The following is a 20882-nucleotide window of genomic DNA, read 5'->3' on the forward strand; positions in this document are numbered from 1 at the left end:
CATTTTTTATCGCACTTAAATCTCTTGGGGGAAGACTAAAAATTTTGGTAGGTCTCTTTCTTTACAATATTTCAAGGCTAGACTTTACATTATATATATATATATATATATATATGTATGTATGTATATGTATGTTTGGAACATAGGCTTAAAGCTTGATATTCTATGATTAAACTTTGACTATAATTCAAGGATACAAAATCAAGTAAGAAATTATCTATTTGAGTATTTGTTGTTTCTATGAAGCTCATCTTGTTTTTCTATTTTTTTTTTTAATTTTAGGGCAGCAATTGGTGGAAAATACTTCAGAAAAAATGAGACGGGCCATTTTCCTGCAATTTTTACTTGGAATATTGGCTTGCTTTAGCGTCTTCTGCGCCAATGCAGAAGATGCATATAGATACTATACTTGGGTAGTCACAGAAGGAATACAAGCTCCTCTTGGTGTTTACCAACGGGTTTGTTTCTATCTCCAAGCACCGATTTCTTTTTTAAGAACAATTCAGATACATGTTTGTTGTTACAGGAATTCTAACCAGATTTTTTTTTCCTTTACAATTTGCAGGTCATTCTTATTAATAATCAATTTCCTGGACCTCCAATTGAAGCTGTGACTAATGACAACATGGTTATAAATGTCATCAATCAATTAGATGAACCCTTCCTCATTACATGGTTAGTTGCTTGCCTTCCTTTTTACCATGATAAGCTTCATAATTTATTGATTTTCTAATTTTTTATCTGTGCATGCACGTATGCATTTGCTTTAATTCATATTCATGATCAAGTTTAATAATCTGGATTTTTTAAGAAAATTAGGCATGGAATTAAACAAAGGAGGACATCATGGCAAGATGGTGTGCTTGGTACCAATTGTCCAATCCCTCCCCACTCAAACTGGACATACAAATTCCAGATGAAGGATCAAATTGGAACCTACATGTACTATCCTTCAACTTTAATGCACAGGGCCGCTGGTGGTTTTGGGGCTATCAACATTCAACAAAGGTCTGTGATATCAATCCCATACCCTGCACCTTATGGAGAATTCACTGTGCTTGTTGGCGATTGGTACAAGGCTGGCGATAAGGTATACAAATTTTCAATTATATGATCTGCCATGGATCCAATCCAATTGTTAGATAAATGAGAAGATGTTCTAACCAGACAAATTTTCACAGGCCTTACAGAAAACGCTGGATTCAGGCTTGGGTCTTCCTCTACCAGATGGCCTTCTTATTAATGGTGTCCATCAATCTTATACTTTCACTGGTCAGAAAGGTAATCATCCTAATCTACTCCTTATAAAGCGTTTCGCTTTCTGAGGCTAAACAGAGAATTCTGTATAGAACTTGTATGCTAAATCTTGCTTGGATTCCTACTTAATTACAGGGAAAACATACAAGTTTAGGATTACAAATGTGGGTATTTCAACATCAATTAACTTCAGGATCCAGGGTCATCCAATGACTCTTATTGAAGTTGAAGGAAGCCATTGTCTGCAGGAGGTGTACGAGTCCATTGATATTCATGCAGGTCAATCTGTAGCCGTCTTGGTTACCTTACTTGCGTCAATTAAAGACTACTACATTGTGGCTTCTACCCGTTTCACAAAGCCTATTCTCACCACTACTGGCATTCTTCGCTATGAGGGTTCCAACACTCCAGCCTCTTTGCCATTGCCTATAGGCCCAACTTATCAGGTTCACTGGTCCATGAAACAAGCCAGGACCATCAGGTAGTCGAACATGTTCCAGGAACATCTGTTTGCTCTTTACATATACAAATAATTGCTGATCATGTATCATGTAATCCTAACATTTTTCTCATTTTTGTGGTTCAGATTGAACTTAACAGCAAATGCAGCTAGGCCTAATCCTCAAGGGTCATTCCACTATGGATCAATAAACGTTGTGAGGACGCTTGTTTTGGCCAATGAAAAAGTCAACATAAATGGCAAGTTGCGATATGCCGTTAATGGGATATCCTATGTGGATCCAACTACCCCATTGAAGCTTGCAGACTGGTTTAACATCCCTGGTGTCTTCACATTAAACTCAACCAAGGATTTTCCCACTTCAGGGCCTGCAGTCTTGGGTGCCTGTGTCTTCGGAATCAACCTTCATGACTTTGTTGAGATTGTATTCCAGAACTCGGAAAAAACTATCCAGTCTTGGCATCTTGATGGATCTAGCTTCTATGTTGTCGGGTATGCTTTTAGACATCCTGAATTTTTATTAGTCGATTTGCTCTCCCAACTTTTAAACATCCTGAATTTGTATCATTTAACATGTTCTTTGAAATTTTAGATATGGTTCTGGTGAGTGGACAATTGACTCAAGGAAAAGCTACAATCTGGCCGATGCAATATCTAGACACACTGTCCAGGTAATCCAGAGCAATTTACACAAATAGTCATTTTGCATTGGGGAGTCTTTCATCTTGAATTCATTTTTTTTTTTCGGTGCTTCAAAAATTGAACATATTAACTTAATTAGAAAATTCTTGGCAGGTATATCCAACATCATGGACAGCAATTATGGTTTCATTCGACAACAAAGGTATGTGGAACTTGAGATCACAATTATGGCCAGATCGGTACCTAGGCAAGCAATTGTATCTCAAAGTTTGGGACAACGAAAAGAGCCTGTTTACTGAGGCTGACATTCCTCCGAATGCACTACTTTGTGGCAAGGCCACTAACTTATAGAACTTTGTCGCATTGATGTAATTTTATTATTTTCTGCATTTTCTGATTTTCCCCCTTCAGTTTCAGTTACGAGGGTGTGACTGTAGGAAGAAATACGGGGGAGTTAGGCTTCAAAATGTACTGCATGCCATTGATATTTAATGTTTCCTTGCCCATTTGGTTCTTGAAAAACAAGTTTCATTCAGTCAATAACCACCTCATTCAACTGATATAATATAATAATATGCATGAACATGCACCCAAGTTTGAAAAGTACTTAATTTTCAATTGATTCTGCCGCTAATTTAGTGCGCATATATAGAGTGTTCCATCCGTGATTAACAAATCTAGAGAGAGCACTATTAAAAGAAGTGTGGTTGGAATGACGATGAAAATGACCAACAACCATCATCAGATTGTGGCGTACCCTCGCTAGAGAGATTAGATCACAAACTTTAATTTGAAGGGTCATGACACATAAAGGTTAGAAGTAAAATTTTAGAGGCAAAAGCAATGAAGTAAACTCAAGCCAAGTCCCCTTGCATGCGAAAGTGAAAAAGTAAGGGTTTGAAATTATTTAAAAAGAAAAAAAAAGAAAAAGTGAAGACGGAATAAAACTGAAGCCAATCTCCAGAGAAGCAGGCAAGGGGCGGACACCAACTCTTTAACATAAGGCTGCCCGTGGAATCCTCCTTTCCACTGCAAGAATCAAATTGCTGTTTACGGAAACTCTTCCCAAAGGCTTCTTTAAAACTATTTCATAACTTTCTCATAACAAAACAATATAGAGAATCTTCAATTTCATGTGCAGCCCACCAGTTCATGACACACCACTAACACTCTCCTATAGTTTATCAAAATCAGAAAATGAAACCCATGTGTCTGCTTATTCTTTTCTGATTTGTATGGTGTGATTTTGTTCTTTTTAGCCTATTTGTAGGACTCAGGGGACAAATTAACGATGGTATTCTATGTCAAAGGTCACATTTTTCAACATGGAGCATTGAAACAAAAAACTTCTAACATTTTCCATCTTTTTACTTCTTCTCATCCTTGGTACACTCTCATAAGGTAATTAAACACACCTTAAAGCACACTTAAAAGAGGAAAAAAAAAGAAAAAAGAGAAACAACCTGATGCTACCCCTACACCTACAGCCATATTCATAAACCAGAAGGCAGACAGCCAACAGAAGAAGCGACAACATTAGCATGTAAAAAGGTGGGATAAGATGAAAGGGAAGGTAAAAAAAGGGTTCTTTAAGGATATGCACCATTACTAGACCATGATGATGAAAAGGCCGGATTCCAGTAACCCAATTCTCCTCCTACCACCGGAGCTGACTCCAAAATGGATGAAGATGAAGATGAAGAAGAAGCCATATTGCCTAGAACTACTGCTGAGCTATCAGAGTAATAACTTGATGATGATTTGAGCCTTTGATACAGTTCTTGAATTCCTGTGTTTTGAACTTCACCTAGTAGGAACCCATTATTCTGTTGTTGCTGTTGTTCTTGGTGTTGATTGTTTTTCCAGAAAGGGCTCCAAATTCCAAGAGAAGGAAACTGGCTAAGAGGATCCAAGCCTAGGGTTCCAGCATTTAGTGCACCAGTTGCAACTGCTGGCTCATTCATCACGTGTGATCCAACCAGGCTCACCTCTGCCTTAATATTAACCGGATTAGACAAAGTGTTAGGGTTAGGGTTTTGGGTATTTCTCAATAAGGCTAGAAGATTAGAACTCTGAGGTGAAGCCCAAAGAATTGGACTAGATTGAAGCTCATGATCAAACCCATTTCCGAGGCCAGATCTTCCAATTTCAGATACTACTGTTTTCATCTTAACAGCACTTGATTTTCCCACATATGTTGAAACAGTAGTGTTTTTGCTTTTCCTGCATCCACCTCCAATAGGAACATTCCTAAGAGCACCTCCTTTTGTCCAATAGCGACGGCAAGTCTTGCAAAAGTGACGAGGCTGAGTTAGATTGTAGTTGTTGTAGTAGCAGAACTTTGTGTTCGAGGAATCACACCTGGGGCACCTCAAATTCCGGTTCTCCGAATTTCCTGAAGCTGCAGAATTAGTAGTTGTAGTTGTTGAAGAAGAAGGAGATGGTGATGGAGAAGAAGTAGGGGTTCCTTCCAAAATGCTTCCACTGATGGAGATTTTCATCTCCCCTCCAATATTTAAGCCTGCAGTACCTCCCAGGAGTTCTTGAATCATCTTTTAAATTTCTTCTCTTTGTAGATCTACAACAATCCAAAAAACAAGAAAAGCAAAGAAGCTGATTATTTTTTAGTGGATGAAAAGCTAAAGTAAGCTTTGTTGTGTATTAACTTATATATAATCCATGACCATGTGTGTGACAGAGATAGAATGAATGGAGGTGGGAAACATGAACTTGCCTATGTAAGTTCAGTTGAATGGCTTGGGTTGGCTTTGGGTTTTCTTTTGTGGGTGCAAAAGAATAGAGGATATAGGTTGGGGATGCTTTAATATAACGACCTATACAGTCATTGAGAAAGAAGTTTTTTTCTCCATTTCCTAGTCTACCCTTTTGATTATCATGCTATTCTTCACTTATAAAAAAATATATATAACTGTTTCCATCTTGAATTAAGTTTTTGATGCACATTCTTCCACCACATTATCTTCGGATTTGTCAAATTTATGAGTCATAGTATTTGTCATATAATTTATTTTAAATTTCCAAATTTTCAATTAACAAAAATGTATGAAATTCAAATAGTTAAACATATAATGGATTCAAGGAAAAAAAAAAAGTCATTCTCCAAGTTATATAGGCCACTGCCCCCACTAACTTTAATTAGTTAACCACACTCAAAATTGAATCCCTTTTTATGAACCAATTAATCCTATGAGTGTTTTTGGAAATTAATTTCTCTTAATAGTTAGAGATGGGCTCTTCTAGTATATATGCAGTGCTGCACTGTAGTTAATTAAATAATTATATCATTTTTTTATAAAATAGATCACAATTTGAGAATTGAATTCAGATATATTGAATATTATTTTTTAAAAATAATTGTATGAATTAATTAAAAAAATTTAAATTCAATTACACCAATTTTCAAGCATTTTAAATGTTAAAAGTGGAGAATAGACTGTGTGGGAGTACAGAATTGATAATGAGGAACCAACAGTAAACAATTTTCCTAAAAGAATAATCTTTGGTTGGGGTTCTGTGTTTCATTCCTGAAGATGGTGTTCAAAATCCATCATTACTAATTCAAGGAAGGGCTAATCAAATGGAAGCATTTGTAAAGTCGATGTCCCCACCCCCAGCTATAAAGCCACTGACCGAGACTTATGGCTTGAATTTTGCATCGCATCCCAAGTTCCACCATAGATGGTTAGCTACCAATGGCCAAGTGCAAGAGTGAAACACGATGATTGCGTCGCCATCGATCGTGTGCTACACATTGCTTCATTTTGTAGTGTTAAAAAGGGTAATTATTCACTCGTGTGGACATGAATGACAAGATTTACATCGCATTCACAAGGGTTAAATCCATTTTGAAATTCATACTAATAATTTAGAGCTATAAAAGACAATTTAACAGCAATATGTTTATTTGGTCACAACAATTGGATTGACAGGATATGTCATTTTGATTCTTCCTTCACATATAAGTAAAAATTATGATAAAACTAAAGTTTCGAAGTTTTACTTTTTTGCCTTCAAAATTGTAAAAGTACCAATCAAATAGAATCTCAAAGAATATTTATAAAGGGTAAAAAAAAATTTTGAACGTTTAGAATAGAGTCCAATGATGGTTCTATATTGGCAAGAAATGTAACCCCCCCACCCCAAGAATAATCTGATCTTTTTCCTTTTGGAAAAGATGCTATAAAGTTTGATGATAAATGACAAAATAATAAGATTCGTGTTACAAGCCACAACCCTTGACTCATGAAGTAGGTAGTTGTGCTGGTGAAATTCATTATTCTGTTTCTACTCCTTTGTTCCTAACACAAAATCACCTTACTAGGACTTCAACATGATTAACACTTCTTATTTTTGTTGGCTTTCACAGAACAAAAATGATCAAGAAAGCAACATTTTCGGGGAATTGTGAGAGACAGGCATTGATTTGACTGCTTGAAGGAGGAAGTTCATGATGAAATTTCTCAAAAAAAAAAAAAAATGTTAAAAGGAGACCCTCTGGTCATGAACATGAGACTGGAAGGTCCTTAAATTAGACACTGTTCTACCTAATGTTAATGAACGACAAAATATTTACAAATCAAACGTGATACAAACCCTTTATCTGTTTGCTGCTAATTGTCAAAACTACTGTTGTAAAACATATATGAATTGACCAACGGTCGTCCCTATAAAAACGATTGTGTGTGAACAAGTTGTGTCTTAAACATCAAGTCGTGTAGGAAAGGCTTTAGAGAGAAGATTCTTGTTTAATAAGAGAAAGGCTTGTGTAGATCAATTCTTGTGTTCATATTACAAAAGGCTTTAAATTTTGGCTCTTAACAAGAGAAAGGATAAAACAATATTCTCTACTATTTCTTCTAGCAACTTAATCCAATTTAATTATATGATTAAAAGTGATTTTTCATATATATTTAAGTTATTCATTTCTGTGCATGCATTTAATTAAAAAACTTTATCAAATTCGTTTATCATTGTAATTGAAGGAATTGGATGAGAAAAATCAAAATTCACATAAGTCGAATTTAATTGATAAAAGATATATTTTTTTATATTAAAACTATCAAGATTTAAATTCTAAAAATATAAGCTAATAATATTAACTTTCATGAGTTTCAAGTAGAGCTGGATGTCTAGCCTAAGCCTAACATAGTTACAATTAATTATACCAAATACAAAATCAAATCAAAGTTGAGTAAGGGAATTTGCTTTCACCGACATTCCAACATTATGTTAGTTAACCTAACATTTCGACTCCATCATTAATCTTAACCAAATAATTAAGTATATGAATATCAAACAAGTTGCATGGAAGGGACATTTATGCCAAATTAAGAAAAACTATGTCTATACTATAAATGAATCCCACCACTTTGGTCCAAAAAGAGCATTGGTTTTCCTTTGATACTTACTGTTAATATATATCTGCTTTTAAGGTGGGAATTTGGAGATGTCCCTGTAGTGGGACTGAAATCTTGTCATCAATCTTACATGAAGAAGACCAAAGTATGAAAATGAAACCAGTTCCCTATAATGTCTTTTTGTACAGTTCAGGAAGAACCCTTTAAACCCTAACACATGCTAAAGTTAAACCTTCAATACCCAAAAAATGAAGAAAAGGAAATATGAATGCAAATGGCAAAGATAAAGAAAACTACCCGAACATAAGCACATGTAAGAAAAAGAAGACCCAAGTTTTGTTTTGTCATAAAAAACACATGGAAGAAAACAAAATTACGTTTCTCCATTTCTTGTTTTGAGAAAGTTATTGTTGTTGCCGTTCCAAGTACAACAGATGAGGTATCTGACCGCGCGTGCCGTCCGGTGCGCGAGACTTTTGGGTTCCAAAGACCGAAAGCGAAAGGTGCTGCCCGTTACCCCCTGACTTTATCTGATGGAGAGTGGACGGGCAGCGGAAAACGACAGCATTTGGTCGCCGTCAATGTTCTGTGGGGGCAGCCTTCCCTCGATCCACGGGCTTTCTTTCCCTTCTCTCTCTCTTAAACCTCAACAATAAAAAAGAAAAAAAGAAAACCCTACTTTTTGTTTTCGTGTTTGCTCCATCACTATCAGCTGCATTTTTGCTTTGTATTATTAATTGGTTCCCCCCCCGCCCATAATGTTCATATCTATCAAAGCCTACTGTTTTTGTTATCACAAAAGCAAGTAAGCAGTTGCCATATTAAAAATTTTGTCAATTATTATAGTACTACACCAAGTTGAGCATCAATAACAAGAACTTCGAAGAGTTTGTATGTTGTTTTCTTATTAGAAAATGACAGTTTGATGTGGTTTCGAGAAAATGTAGCAACTTCAAGGGCAAATTTATATGATCAGCAATTAACTTATCATTAATTTTCTCAGAGACAAAAAGATAAGGTGATATTTCAGTACATAAAATCATATGCAAAGATATATTTATAAATCTAACCTACAATGAAAAACTTTAATAAATTTAATTTGTGATTGTATTTATAGACATGTTCTCAAAGGGACAAGTATCTGTTAAGGAAGAAACCAGGCTAGGGGTATGTAAACAAGAGAGAGAGAGTGTGTGCAAGGGTCATATGTGTCATGGACATGGCATGATAATGACATGACATGCACCCATTGCTGCATGAGATGTGATAATGGACCTTGCTCCATGTCTCCCCTTATGCGGCATTGCAGCTTTTCTAGGGTTCCTCACCTTCCTTTTTTTTTTTCTTTGTTTTTTTTTTTCCAGGTGGGATAGCTATGGACCTTCTTGCTTGTTTGCTTGGATTGTTTAATATTAATAATGGTAATTGAATAGGTTCAATTTCCTACTTGAATAATGTCAATAATTCCCCCCTCTTCCTCTCTCTCTCTCATCTCTGTCATGCATTATATCTCGATTTATATCATCCGCTCATTCCTTTGTCACAGAAGCATTGTCTCGATATTATGCACTTATTTAAAGTTGTAGATTTGATAAGATTTAATGATAATGCTCTCATCAAGAAAATTAACTAGATAGAAGTTGAAGATTTGAGGGTAGATTAAAAATTAAAAAAAAATAACGTTTAAAACTTTAAATTTAAAATGCAGCTGATCACTATCCAAAATTAATAATTAAATTCAATGAATGGCCCCCTGGTATAGATATAGAAAACAATGGAAAGCTGGGCCTACCATGAAATGTACTATACTTCAAAAAAATTCTGCATCGATGAGAGTGGTGTGATTGCTCAATCTAGTATTTAAAACCAAAGAGAAAGATTTCCCTGTTAGCCTGCAATGATTGTGATGAGTCAACAAAAACGTATTTTACAGGTAACACTTACAGAACCAAATAAGGGAATCTGGGACTGAGATTTTCGGACAGATTACTTATTTAAATGGTTGATAATAATGGAATTATTGACAAAACAATATGACAAAAAGGAATCCCGGCCCTAAGTGTTTCTGCTTCTTTTGTTAGTTTTTCTTTGTTGTTTGGATGTGTCATGTTTCTCTGCTTCTAACTGAGAAGATGATCATGATATTATGTGTTAACTCGATTAGCTGTAGAGAACAGGATGTTGTACGCTTTCCCATTCATTTTCTTGCTCCTTGTTTCGGAGCACATCAAAATTTTCAATTCTGGCGACAAAAGATTGTCAGCATGTGGCCCAAAATTTTCAATCTGAAAGAACAGCTCTTTCATTGGCACATATTCACCATGATTGTTGTAATTTCAAGCAAATTGGATGACCCACCTGGGGGGAAAATTTAACAACGACGGTCAATTCAAACTAATGGAACAACATTTTCTTTCAAATCTGGCGAAGACTCACATCGACTTACTCTCTGAGCCAATTTGACGATCCACCTGGCTGGAAAACTCCCTAACAGCTGGTATTAAGCATAAGAAAAATGCTAATTTCATTGCCAATTTCCGATACATACTGTAGAATATCTATCTTACTTCTTTATCTCTAGCAGCATATATTCAACTGAACCAGGGAATTGTCAGTAGTTGCATAGCTATAGAAGCCTTTGACAGTCTTTTACCAATTATTTAATTTTTGTGCATAAATATACAAATCGTCAAATATATTTCGTAAAGATCCTCGGCTGATCTCTTTTTTTCAAGCTGTTGGTGCTGGTGCCATAGGACAACTTCTATAATGCAACCCTTTTTAGTTTTTATTCATTCAAAGAGGTGAGAGTGAAAAAAAAAAAAAAAAGTGGAATTTCTTGAAAGGAGAAAGATAGATGGACCTTAAACCTACATTCCACTTGGGACCCACCCTCTGACAACAGTCTATCAAACATGTTATCCACAATGAGAACTCCAATGGAGGGTTCAACCTGCCAAAAGCTAAGAGGAACAAGATCCCTCCTCCAGAACTATAGATCATGTCTCTCCGGACAAATCTGGCATGTGGATCGATTCTTATTGGAGCTCCGGAACTTAAAAAAGGTTGAGCATGATGAATTTATTGGCAGAGAGAATTACTCACTGACATGTGGAGTAGTGAGGACCCCCTACCTGCTGTCTGGACCAATGTCTGTTCATTCAAATTTCAGTTACCAAGACTAGATTTGGTTTCCATACAGAAACTTGGGTTTTGAATTTTGGAATTCAGGCTTTGAACAATAGAATATTCTTTGTTTACATTTTTAATTACATTGACGCTCAGTCATGTGTGATTATACCAATCTTCCAGTGATTTCATTGAAGATCCCGAATAATATTGGAAAAACCAAGGCGGAATGTTTGATTTATCATATAGTAGTTTCAAGAAGAATGCAATGACTTTTGCAACTTAGAAAATGGATGCTACAGTCATCTTATGGGTCCAGTGATTGTTTAATCTGATAAAAGATTGCTTTGGAAAACCATATCAGTTTGGAAAGGATAAAGGGTCTGCTTTAACTGTTGCATTGTCACTTCAAAATTGAATTAGTTCAAACATAGGAAGCCTTGAAGTGTAGCCTTCTAATTTGTCATTGAAAATTGAGATCCACGGTTCCAATTCCCAAGGCTACCAGAAGAAATAATGTTTCATTGAGTGTTCAATTTTATCTTCCCATGCTGTTCATGGCTAAGCAATTCAACGAATCTGCTTGTTTCTGTAAGCCCTCAGCTGTTTTTTTGCATGTAATTGATTTTCCACACCAGACTTGTAGTAGCATCAGCTTATGAAAGATTCCAGTAGACCTGGAATTAATTAGTAAAAGACTAAATGGAAATATATAGTCCGGACAACACGTTTTTAATTAAATTCATCTAGAAAATGACATGAAAATGCTTAGATCTAATGACTAATAGTATACGAATTTGAGCAAGGTTTTAAATATGGATAAGGATGAACATTTTAGATTCTCATAATGCAAAAAATAATGACATATATATTTGAAATATTCTACATTTAAATATAATTAAAGTCCCATTTAGATGATAAACGAAAAAAGACTTTCGACACGATATAATCCTCTCATCATGTATCCAAATGGTCTTACATATCAAGCACATACAAGTTAATAATTAAAAGCTCCCACAAAGTCTTCCACTTGTTGTTGTTTTCAACCTATATTTTGTGTTAAAAGTCAGTTTCATAGCATTTCATCAGACATTGAGGTGAGGTGATTAAGATAGAATAGTGGTAGATATAGCTCATGGGACACCAAAGCCATGTCCATGGCATGGGACACCAAAGGATCATGGGACAGCATGGCAAGACTTATCCCATTCAAAGGGCCAGAATTGCCATATTTTGACATGGAATGGTTCAAATGTGCCGGTAAGCTAAGGTACTGATCATTGCCAAATTTCAAAGAAAAAAAAAGAATTGATAAGGACAACAACAACTGGAAAAGAAGAGAGGGGTGAATGGAGCCCATTTGATGGGATATGAAAAAAGCCTGCTAGAGGTTGATGTTTTCATCCAAATGAAAACAAAATTGTTATGCTTGATAGCGTGATCAAGTTTCTTACTCAAGCTCTCTGTTCCTGATTACATACATACAAACCACAATTTCAACAATTAAGGAAATCATAAGGGCATAAACACATTTGGAAATCCTCAATTTGCACCGTTGATATTAATCATAGGAAATAGGCAAAAGATGAGTTTGATCCATGTTTAAATAATAAGTAATCATTGTTACATCAAGCTTATTTTTAAATTAATTCGGTTAAATTATGGTAAAATTGCAATTGTACCTACTTTCAGGGAGTCTATATCATTGTCATTGTTTGATATATCTTACATCATATGAATGATATCTTATTATCCAAATCAAAACAGGAAGATAGAATTTGTAATAATAACCAAAACTAAGATATAAATATGAAAACAAATAAAGCAGAAACAAACAGCACAAGTAGCCATATCAAATCAAAAATCATAATAATCAAGCAAGGACTTTTTGATAAAAAATTTAGAGATGATGCTTTTCTTTTATTATTATAATTGTAACTCAAGATGAAATTTGTAGGAACTCAGAGAGTATTTGTTAAAGGCTTAAGGTTACAACTGCAGCCCCACACGAGTAGAATCAAGATCATGGCTGTGGTTTTCAAATGAGCATTTGTCAAAATTTTTTTTCCTTTTGCTTGGAAGACTATGGTATGGACAATGGAATCTTGGGTTGTATTAATTGTATATGTATCTTTCATGGCTTCAACTTTTCTCCTTTGGTTCAATTGATTAGTTCATTTATCTCCATAATAAAAGGTTTTGAATTCATATTGATGAAAAAATTTCTCCTGAGAGAATGGTTTTTGTTTTTATTTTTATTTTTATTTTTTAGAAAATAGTTTTTCTTTTCTTTTCTTTTTCTTAAAAAATGTATTTGATGAATGAAAACAAAATTTATTTTTTAAAAAATACAAAATAAGAAAAATTAAGTAATTACGGAAATAATTATTATTAATGACATCTAATTTTAAATATGTAATATATATTTATTAATTAATAATTTCCAAAAATATTTAAATATGGATCAACTTCTTAACTTGTAAAACATAAGAAAAAAAGTAATAAGAATTTCTTATTTTCATAATTAAAAACATTTTTTTATTTTCAAATTTGAATCTATTTTTATTTTTGTTTTTAAAAAACTTATTTTTATTTTTCATTACCAAATAGTTCATTCTTGTTTTTCATTTTTCAAAAAAATAAAATAAAATGTCTCTATTTTTTAAAACCAATCACTATTTAAGCTTTTGGGCAAAACCGAATGAAAAAATTATACATCTGCATCTTAGATTAAGAACAAAAAAAATACTATTTTTTAAAAAAATTATAAGAATATTTTGATTAAAGGAATCAAAATCTTTAGCAATTCTTCCAAAAGAACTACTATTTTTAAAATTGAATAAATTAAGAAAAAAAAAGTAACATAATGAGCGATGGGCCATATTGGGCCTCACAGCCGACCTTGTTGATGTTGAGGCATGCAGCAGGAGCGGCCCGTCAACGAGGCCATCTTTTATAGCCGCGAAATAAAACAAAGACGGCACCGTTTTGATAATCAAGAACGAAAATGGATTAAAATTCACTTATGTAAGCCCTCTTATTATCCAAACCAGATAAAATAAAGGAAAAAAAAAAGTGGAAAAAAAAAGAGAGATTTTCAAGCTTAAACGAAGGAAGAAGCCATCCTCCAATTAGAAGATCGATTCACCCAAACCACTGTAAAACCTCGAAAAGAAAAATCTACGGTAGAAATCTAGGGTTTGATTGATCCAATTTTCTTCAATTTTTTATTTGATTTTTCCTCTTCAACGATCATCATGAACTGCGAAGTCTGCCAACTCAAAGAACTGGTAACCAAAATTTGGTCTTATACTATTTATTTCACATATTAACTATATTATTTGTGCTTCTGATTAAAAAATTCGTTTACTTTGTGAAAAATTTATCAAATTTCTATTTAGGAGGTGGAGCACTTCGAAATACGAGAGGTTTTGCGCTGTAAGTTTACTGTTTGATTTCTGTTAGTTTTATTTTTTTTATAATTAATTTCATTTATTAGTTCGAAATTATTGTTTTATGTTTTTTTTTTTTTTTTTTTGGTTTTATTTGATTTGATGATTACGAGAAAATAAAGTTTGGGTTTTTCTTTATTTTTTAAAGTTTATTTTAAACTGAAAGTAAAGAGATGAAAATTTTGATGATGGCAGGCATTTTACACACAATAGTGTTTCATAGAGCTTTGGGTCTAGTTCGGCCCAAAGATGTTGATTTGGAGCTCTTTGAGATTACTTATGTAAGTAATTCATGATTTCTTTCCTTTTTTTTTTTTTGGATGATGTAATTCCTGTTTCTAGTATTACTTTTCCAATCAAAATTACTGCTTTTGTTTCCTGATTTTCACCCGCATTTGACATGTATCTGTTTTGCATGTTCCCCACATTTATATTTGTTATATGTAGGTGCAATGTGGGGTTGTTGAACTTGAGAAGAAAATAGATGAGAAGATTGAACATTTTGTAAGTTGGGTAGAAAAACATCCCAATAAGAAAAGTCAGGTATGTCTACTTCGCTTGTAGTTTTAGCCTTTTTCTTTTGAATATAGAAATCAATGCATCTTATTCATCTTCAGGTTTTACTTTTGCTTGTTTTGTCCCTCTTGCTGTGTGACATTCGGTAGTAGCCTTTTACATTTTAGTGCGCATCTCATTTTGAATGAGATTTCTTTACATGTCCTGCAGATATGCATATCCTTTTATGAGGTGAAAAGCAAGCCGCCATCTTGGTTCTCTAACAAAACCGAGCGCCTATTTTGGGAACAATGGTATGTCAATTTGAATGTTACTCAACACCCGAAACCACATTCGGGCAAATCTCATCATACCAAAGTGGTCGTTGACCCAGGAGGTACAACAATGCTTATGCCCTTAACTTTAAAATCATAAACTGTTTTAACTTTCTTCAAAACTAATTGATTTTCTTCTTCTTTTTTTTTTTAATTTGTTTGTGTTCATTATTATAGAGAGTGCTTCTGAGGAGAGAGGTTCGCGCAGAGTAGCACTTGAAGTATCTCTTCGAGAGGTCATGTTTCAAATAATAAAGTTTGTTAATGAGAAGAAGGACCATGTTCCCCCCATATCTGAGGGTGTCATCTATTTTCCACATGAAATTACTGTACCAAGGTCAGTTCTCCCTTCTGTACATTTTCTTTTTTTTTCAGGTTACTTTCAAAGGAAACATGGTAGTGGAAAGCTGCAACGTTAATGTTCTGCTCTTTTCCAGCAAAACTTTGATCTTGTTCTTGTGCATAAAGAATACTTTAACTGGCTCAATATAGAGGAGTACTTGATTAAACTTGAAGTGGAAGTTAAGAATTGGTGTCTTAGAAGTTTTTGAAAGATATGACTGGTCTAAAAATGAATGTTTAAAAGATTCTAATGAATGAACCTAAAAAGCAGATTCTAATTCATGTTAGGAATAAAACGGCAGTGAGATTTTTCTTGAATCTAGTAAAGTTTACTTTCTTGCATTAAATATAATATCCATTTCTTCATCTTTACTGAGTATGTTAGAGCTTTCTGCTTGATTGTGTAAAACTATCAAATGTTGAAATAACCACTAGGTTTTATCCCTTTTTTCCCTTTTATTCACTACTATTTGTAGTGTTTATCCTCAGTTGATGGGATTAGATTGCACCATACGAATTCATTTTGTTTGGACGAAGCTAGAATATGTATTCTGTGAGAAGGCTGCCTTCCCACAAAAGAGGCATTTCTGTGCTTTAGAAGAGTGCCTTGATGATGAGATAAACTTCTTGAAAACAGTCATCTAATATTGGTTTGTCTGTCTAGCTTCCCAAATTCTGAATAATCCTACCACTTGATTCCTACTTGACAAATTCTCGCTCAGGATGCTTATAAGATGTTTATTTTGTCTTTTAATGCAACCAGGAGATGATATCTCTAATGGAGTCAGAGAGGTTGTTTGTTTTTATTTTTGATGGAATTGAATGATCTTATATTTAAATGTTTTAATCAGCTAACTAGGAAGAAAGAAATTTAGAGAAAATTGTTATCATCTACATGTAATTAGGAAGTTAGGTTTTAACTGAAAGTAGTTGGTTTTTGTTGATGTTCTTAGTATTCTGATTTGAGATATTTGAACTGAATGTGCAAAATATAGTTAAAGTCACAAATTAACCATGTCAAACTAAGCTCAATTGACTGCGCTGATCCGTTGCTTTTGTTTTGATGAATTGTTGTTGCCATTCTCATCTCTGTTTGTTAGGAAATTTCAATGAAGAACATGTTTAGAATGGTGAGTTAATATTGTGCTGCCATTACTCAGTTCATCAGATTCTGCTTTTGGAATGGACATGATCAAGAGGATGCTTCAGACTGGGCATCCAACCATGCTCAGCTGATTATCAGACTAGGCAAGCTAATTCACTCCCTAAATCTCTTTCGGGGTAAAACAGTTCCTCTACTCGCGATATACATAAATGCTCAAATTAAACATGTAGCAAAGTGCAGAACTGATGAAAGCCAATGAGGCAGGCAAGGTTTGAATATCTGAAGATATAATAGCTAGGTGCATAATTGAATCCATTATCTTGTAAATATTATCTCATTTACATCCTTTTCCTTTTCTTGAGATGTTCTCAGTTGCTGTATGATATTCTTACTTCTTGGGTGAACTACTCAGCAGAATCATGCATTCATGCTCATGCTGTCTCCTTGAGCAAAAATGATTACCTGATTTCTGGTGCAGCTATATGAATATATAATTATGAAGGAATGATTTTATTTTATATTTATAAATTTCGTTCACCTATACTCTTTATTGTTTTCATATTGCTACATGCCTTAGCTGAGTTATATTACACATTGAATTACTTATAGATAATTCCGCCCCCAACACATATAAAGATTATGCAAATACCCTTCTTATTTATGACCACTGAATTCTATAAGGTTTTTTCTCACGTTATTTGGAAGAAAAAATGATACTGAAATGTTTATAGCCACTTGTCACGGATTATATTGGAAAGATTTTTCACCCTTGAAGTCGACGGGTTGAGCCCCGGTGGATAAGCCACTTTCAGTGGGAACTTGGATGGGAGCAATTGTGCAAACAAAAATATCAAGCAAAAAAAGAGTATTGAGAGGAAAAGGAAACTATGAAGCACTTTGCTCTAATTCATGGCATGTGTCATGGAGCTTGGTGCTGGTACGAGGATGTCTTACTCCTCAAATCAGCTGGCCGCCGTGTCACTCCACTGGATCTTGGTGCCAGTGGAATCAAGTCCAAGAAGATTAGTGAGTGTTTATCTCACAGCCTCTATGCCAAATCATGATTCTCCTCCTGGAACTGGAGTAGAAGAGGTACTAATTAATTAAGCTTTACATTCTATAAATCTACTTGTTTTACGAAGAAAATAGAAGTTTGAAGATAAGAAAAAAATTATAAGTATTAGAATTTAAGTTTTAAATTTATTGAATATCATTTTCTAAACATATTTATATGGATCAATTAAATTAAGTTTTAGGTTCAAATCTCCCTTTTTTTTCCTCGAATTTGAACTTAATACTTTTTAAATTTAAGTTATGGATTCTAATTATGATGATATCTTATATACAAGTTAAAACATTTTAAATTAGAATTTAGACTTTAGATTTGTTTATTTATTCAATCATCTTTAAAAGTTATATTTAACAAATTTAAAATTCAAACCACAACACTTTTAACCTTTACTTTTATTTTTAGACTTTACTTATTTTTTACAAAAAAAAAAAAAAGTGAGTATGAAGTTTTGAGACTTTGTTCATGTAAGAACATAGTGAATTGTGAACGATTGATGGAAATGTATTTTTTTTTTAAAGAATACCAAATCATATTCTTTGGAAAAATAAATAAATAAAAAATACCATAAGCCGTCGATGATGTGAATGAGGACATTTTCTTTTTTCTTTATTTTTTAAATTGAATATGCGTTCAAGGCTAGCAATTTTCATAACTATATGCAAATGCAAGTTTCAAAACATCTAATTTTTGGTTGAATATTTATGGAAGCTAGTACTTCAAAAGGGTTATGGCAGAGCCCATCATGGATTTCCAGCTATCGTTTGATGATGGACCAGAAAATCCACCAACTCATGCCTTATTTGGCCCAAAATTCATGGTGGCAAAGGTTTATCAACTGTCCCCTAAAGGGGTCAGTAACTCAGTATCTCGTAAAAATTCAATTTCATCTGCACCAAATGGTTAAGAACACTAATGTGGTTGTGCTGATGTTGTTGGAATGTAGGATATAGAATTGGCAAAAACGGTGATGAGACAAGGAAAGTGGTTTATGAAAGATTTGTCAAAAGAATCTCTGCTAACAAAAGAGAAATTTGGATCGGTTCATCGAGTTTTTATAGTTTGCAATGATGATTTGCTGATAAAGGAAAGCTTGCAGCAATGGTACATTGAGCATAGCCCAACAGGTGATGTGAAGTTCATAGCTGGTGCTGACCATATGCCCATGTTCTCCAAGCCCAAGGAGGTCTGCAAATGTCTCCAGGAGCACCTCCTTTTGTCCAATAGCGACGGCAAGCCATGCAAAAGTGACGAGGCTGAGTTAGATTGTAGTTGTTGTAGTAGCAGAACTTTGTGTTCGAGGAATCACACCCGGGGCACCTCAAATTCCGGTTCTCCGAATTTCCTGAAGCTGTAGAATTAGTAGTTGTAGTTGTTGAAGAAGAAGGAGGTGATGATGGAGAAGAAGTAGGGGTTCCTTCCAAAATGCTTCCACTGATGGAGATTTTCATCTCCCCTCCAATATTTAAGCCTGCAGTACCTCCCAGGAGTTCTTGAATCATCTTTTAAATTTCTTCTCTTTGTAGATCTACAACAATCCAAAAAACAAGAAAAGCAAAGAAGCTGATTATTTTTTAGTGGATGAAAAGCTAAAGTAAGCTTTGTTGTGTATTAACTTATATATAATCCATGACCATGTGTGTGACAGAGATAGAATGAATGGAGGTGGGAAACATGAACTTGCCTATGTAAGTTCAGTTGAATGGCTTGGGTTGGCTTTGGGTTTTCTTTTGTGGGTGCAAAAGAATAGAGGATATAGGTTGGGGATGCTTTAATATAACGACCTATACAGTCATTGAGAAAGAAGTTTTTTTCTCCATTTCCTAGTCTACCCTTTTGATTATCATGCTATTCTTCACTTATAAAAAAATATATATAACTGTTTCCATCTTGAATTAAGTTTTTGATGCACATTCTTCCACCACATTATCTTCGGATTTGTCAAATTTATGAGTCATAGTATTTGTCATATAATTTATTTTAAATTTCCAAATTTTCAATTAACAAAAATGTATGAAATTCAAATAGTTAAACATATAATGGATTCAAGGAAAAAAAAAGTCATTCTCCAAGTTATATAGGCCACTGCCCCCACTAACTTTAATTAGTTAACCACACTCAAAACTGAATCCCTTTTTATGAACCAATTAATCCTATGAGTGTTTTTGGTAATTAATTTCTCTTAATAGTTGGAGATGGGCTCTTCTAGTATATATACAGTGCTGCACTGTAGTTAATTAAATAATTATATCAATTTTTTATAAAATAAATCACAATTTGAGAATTGAATTAGATATATTGAATATTATTTTTTAAAAATAATTGCATGAATTAATTAAAAAAATTTTAATTCAATTACACCAATTTTCAAGCATTTTAAATGTTAAAAGTGGAGAATAGACTGTGTGGGAGTACATGGCTGTGGTTTTCAAATGAGCATTTGTCAAAAAAATTTTTCCTTTTGCTTGGAAGACTATGGTATGGACAATGGAATCTTGGGTTGTATTAATTGTATATGTATCTTTCATGGCTTCAACTTTTCTCCTTTGGTTCAATTGATTAGTTCATTTACCTCCATAATAAAAGGTTTTGAATTCATATTGATGAAAAATTTTCTCCTGAGAAAATGGTTTTTGTTTTTATTTTTTATTTTTATTTTTTAGAAAATTGTTTTTCTTTTCTTTTCTTTTTCCTAAAAAATGTATTTGATGAATGAAACAAAAATTATTTTTTAAAAAAGAAAAATAAGAAAAATTAAGTAATTATGGAAATAATTATTATTAATGACATCTAATTTTAAATATGTAATATATATTTATTAATTAATAATTTCCAAAAATATTTAAATATGGATCAACTTCTTAACTTGTAAAACATAAGAAAAAAAGTAATGAGAATTTCTTAGTTTCATAATTAAAAACATTTTTTATTTTCATATTTGAATCTATTTTTATTTTTGTTTTTTAAAAACTTATTTTTATTTTTCATTACCAAATAGTTCATTCTTGTTTTTCATTTTTCAAAAAAATAAAATAAAAATGTCTCTATTTTTTAAAACCAATCACTATTTAAGCTTTTGGGCAAAACCGAATGAAAAAATTATACATCTGCATCTTAGATTAAGAACAAAAAAAATACTATTTTTTAAAAAACTATAAGAATATTTTGATTAAAGGAATCAAAATCTTTAGCAATTCTTCCAAAAGAACTACTATTTT

The 20882-nt window shown here is 33.5% G+C and overlaps 3 protein-coding genes and 1 pseudogene across 5 annotated transcripts; 3 read left to right on the plus strand and 1 right to left on the minus strand.

Annotated features, from left to right (window-relative positions):
- The first annotated feature begins 314 nt into the window (after nt 1–314).
- Nucleotides 315–2960, plus strand: LOC111316216 (protein SKU5 SIMILAR 14-like). The gene is made up of 8 exons (XM_022918229.2): nt 315–458; nt 566–675; nt 820–1090; nt 1182–1281; nt 1393–1738; nt 1844–2209; nt 2310–2388; nt 2513–2960. The coding sequence occupies exons 1-8, from the start codon at nt 315–317 to the stop codon at nt 2708–2710; spliced, it is 1614 nt and encodes a 537-aa protein (XP_022773964.1). The 3' UTR covers nt 2711–2960.
- A 736-nt stretch (nt 2961–3696) lies between these two features.
- LOC111316217 (uncharacterized) lies at nt 3697–5260 on the minus strand. Its single transcript, XM_022918230.2, has 2 exons — nt 5094–5260; nt 3697–4937 (listed from the first exon to the last, which is right to left on the minus strand). The coding sequence occupies exon 2, from the start codon at nt 4909–4911 to the stop codon at nt 3949–3951; it is 963 nt and encodes a 320-aa protein (XP_022773965.2). The 5' UTR covers nt 4912–4937; nt 5094–5260; the 3' UTR covers nt 3697–3948.
- Nucleotides 5261–13878: 8618 nt separating this feature from the next.
- Nucleotides 13879–17136, plus strand: LOC111317130 (autophagy-related protein 101-like). Of its 2 annotated transcripts, none has more exons than XM_022919492.2 (7): nt 13879–14156; nt 14268–14304; nt 14514–14599; nt 14766–14861; nt 15045–15210; nt 15326–15485; nt 16591–17136. In XM_022919492.2, exons 1-7 carry the CDS (start codon nt 14124–14126, stop codon nt 16601–16603), a joined length of 591 nt encoding a protein of 196 aa, XP_022775227.1. In that variant the 5' UTR covers nt 13879–14123; the 3' UTR covers nt 16604–17136. The 2 variants fall into 2 exon arrangements, with proteins under 2 accessions (XP_022775227.1, XP_022775226.1); XM_022919491.2 differs by having other exon boundaries at nt 13882–14156; nt 16651–17136.
- A 129-nt stretch (nt 17137–17265) lies between these two features.
- On the plus strand, nt 17266–19556 carry LOC111317129 (methyl jasmonate esterase 1-like; annotated as a pseudogene). The gene is made up of 3 exons (XR_016333266.1): nt 17266–17687; nt 18380–18517; nt 18611–19556. The product of XR_016333266.1 is annotated as a methyl jasmonate esterase 1-like (transcript).
- Nucleotides 19557–20882: the final 1326 nt, after the last annotated feature.

This window comes from Durio zibethinus, chromosome 24 (assembly GCF_047325235.1).
Source record: "Durio zibethinus cultivar Kanyao isolate XHJ-2024 chromosome 24, ASM4732523v1, whole genome shotgun sequence".
NCBI lineage: Eukaryota > Viridiplantae > Streptophyta > Magnoliopsida > Malvales > Malvaceae > Durio > Durio zibethinus.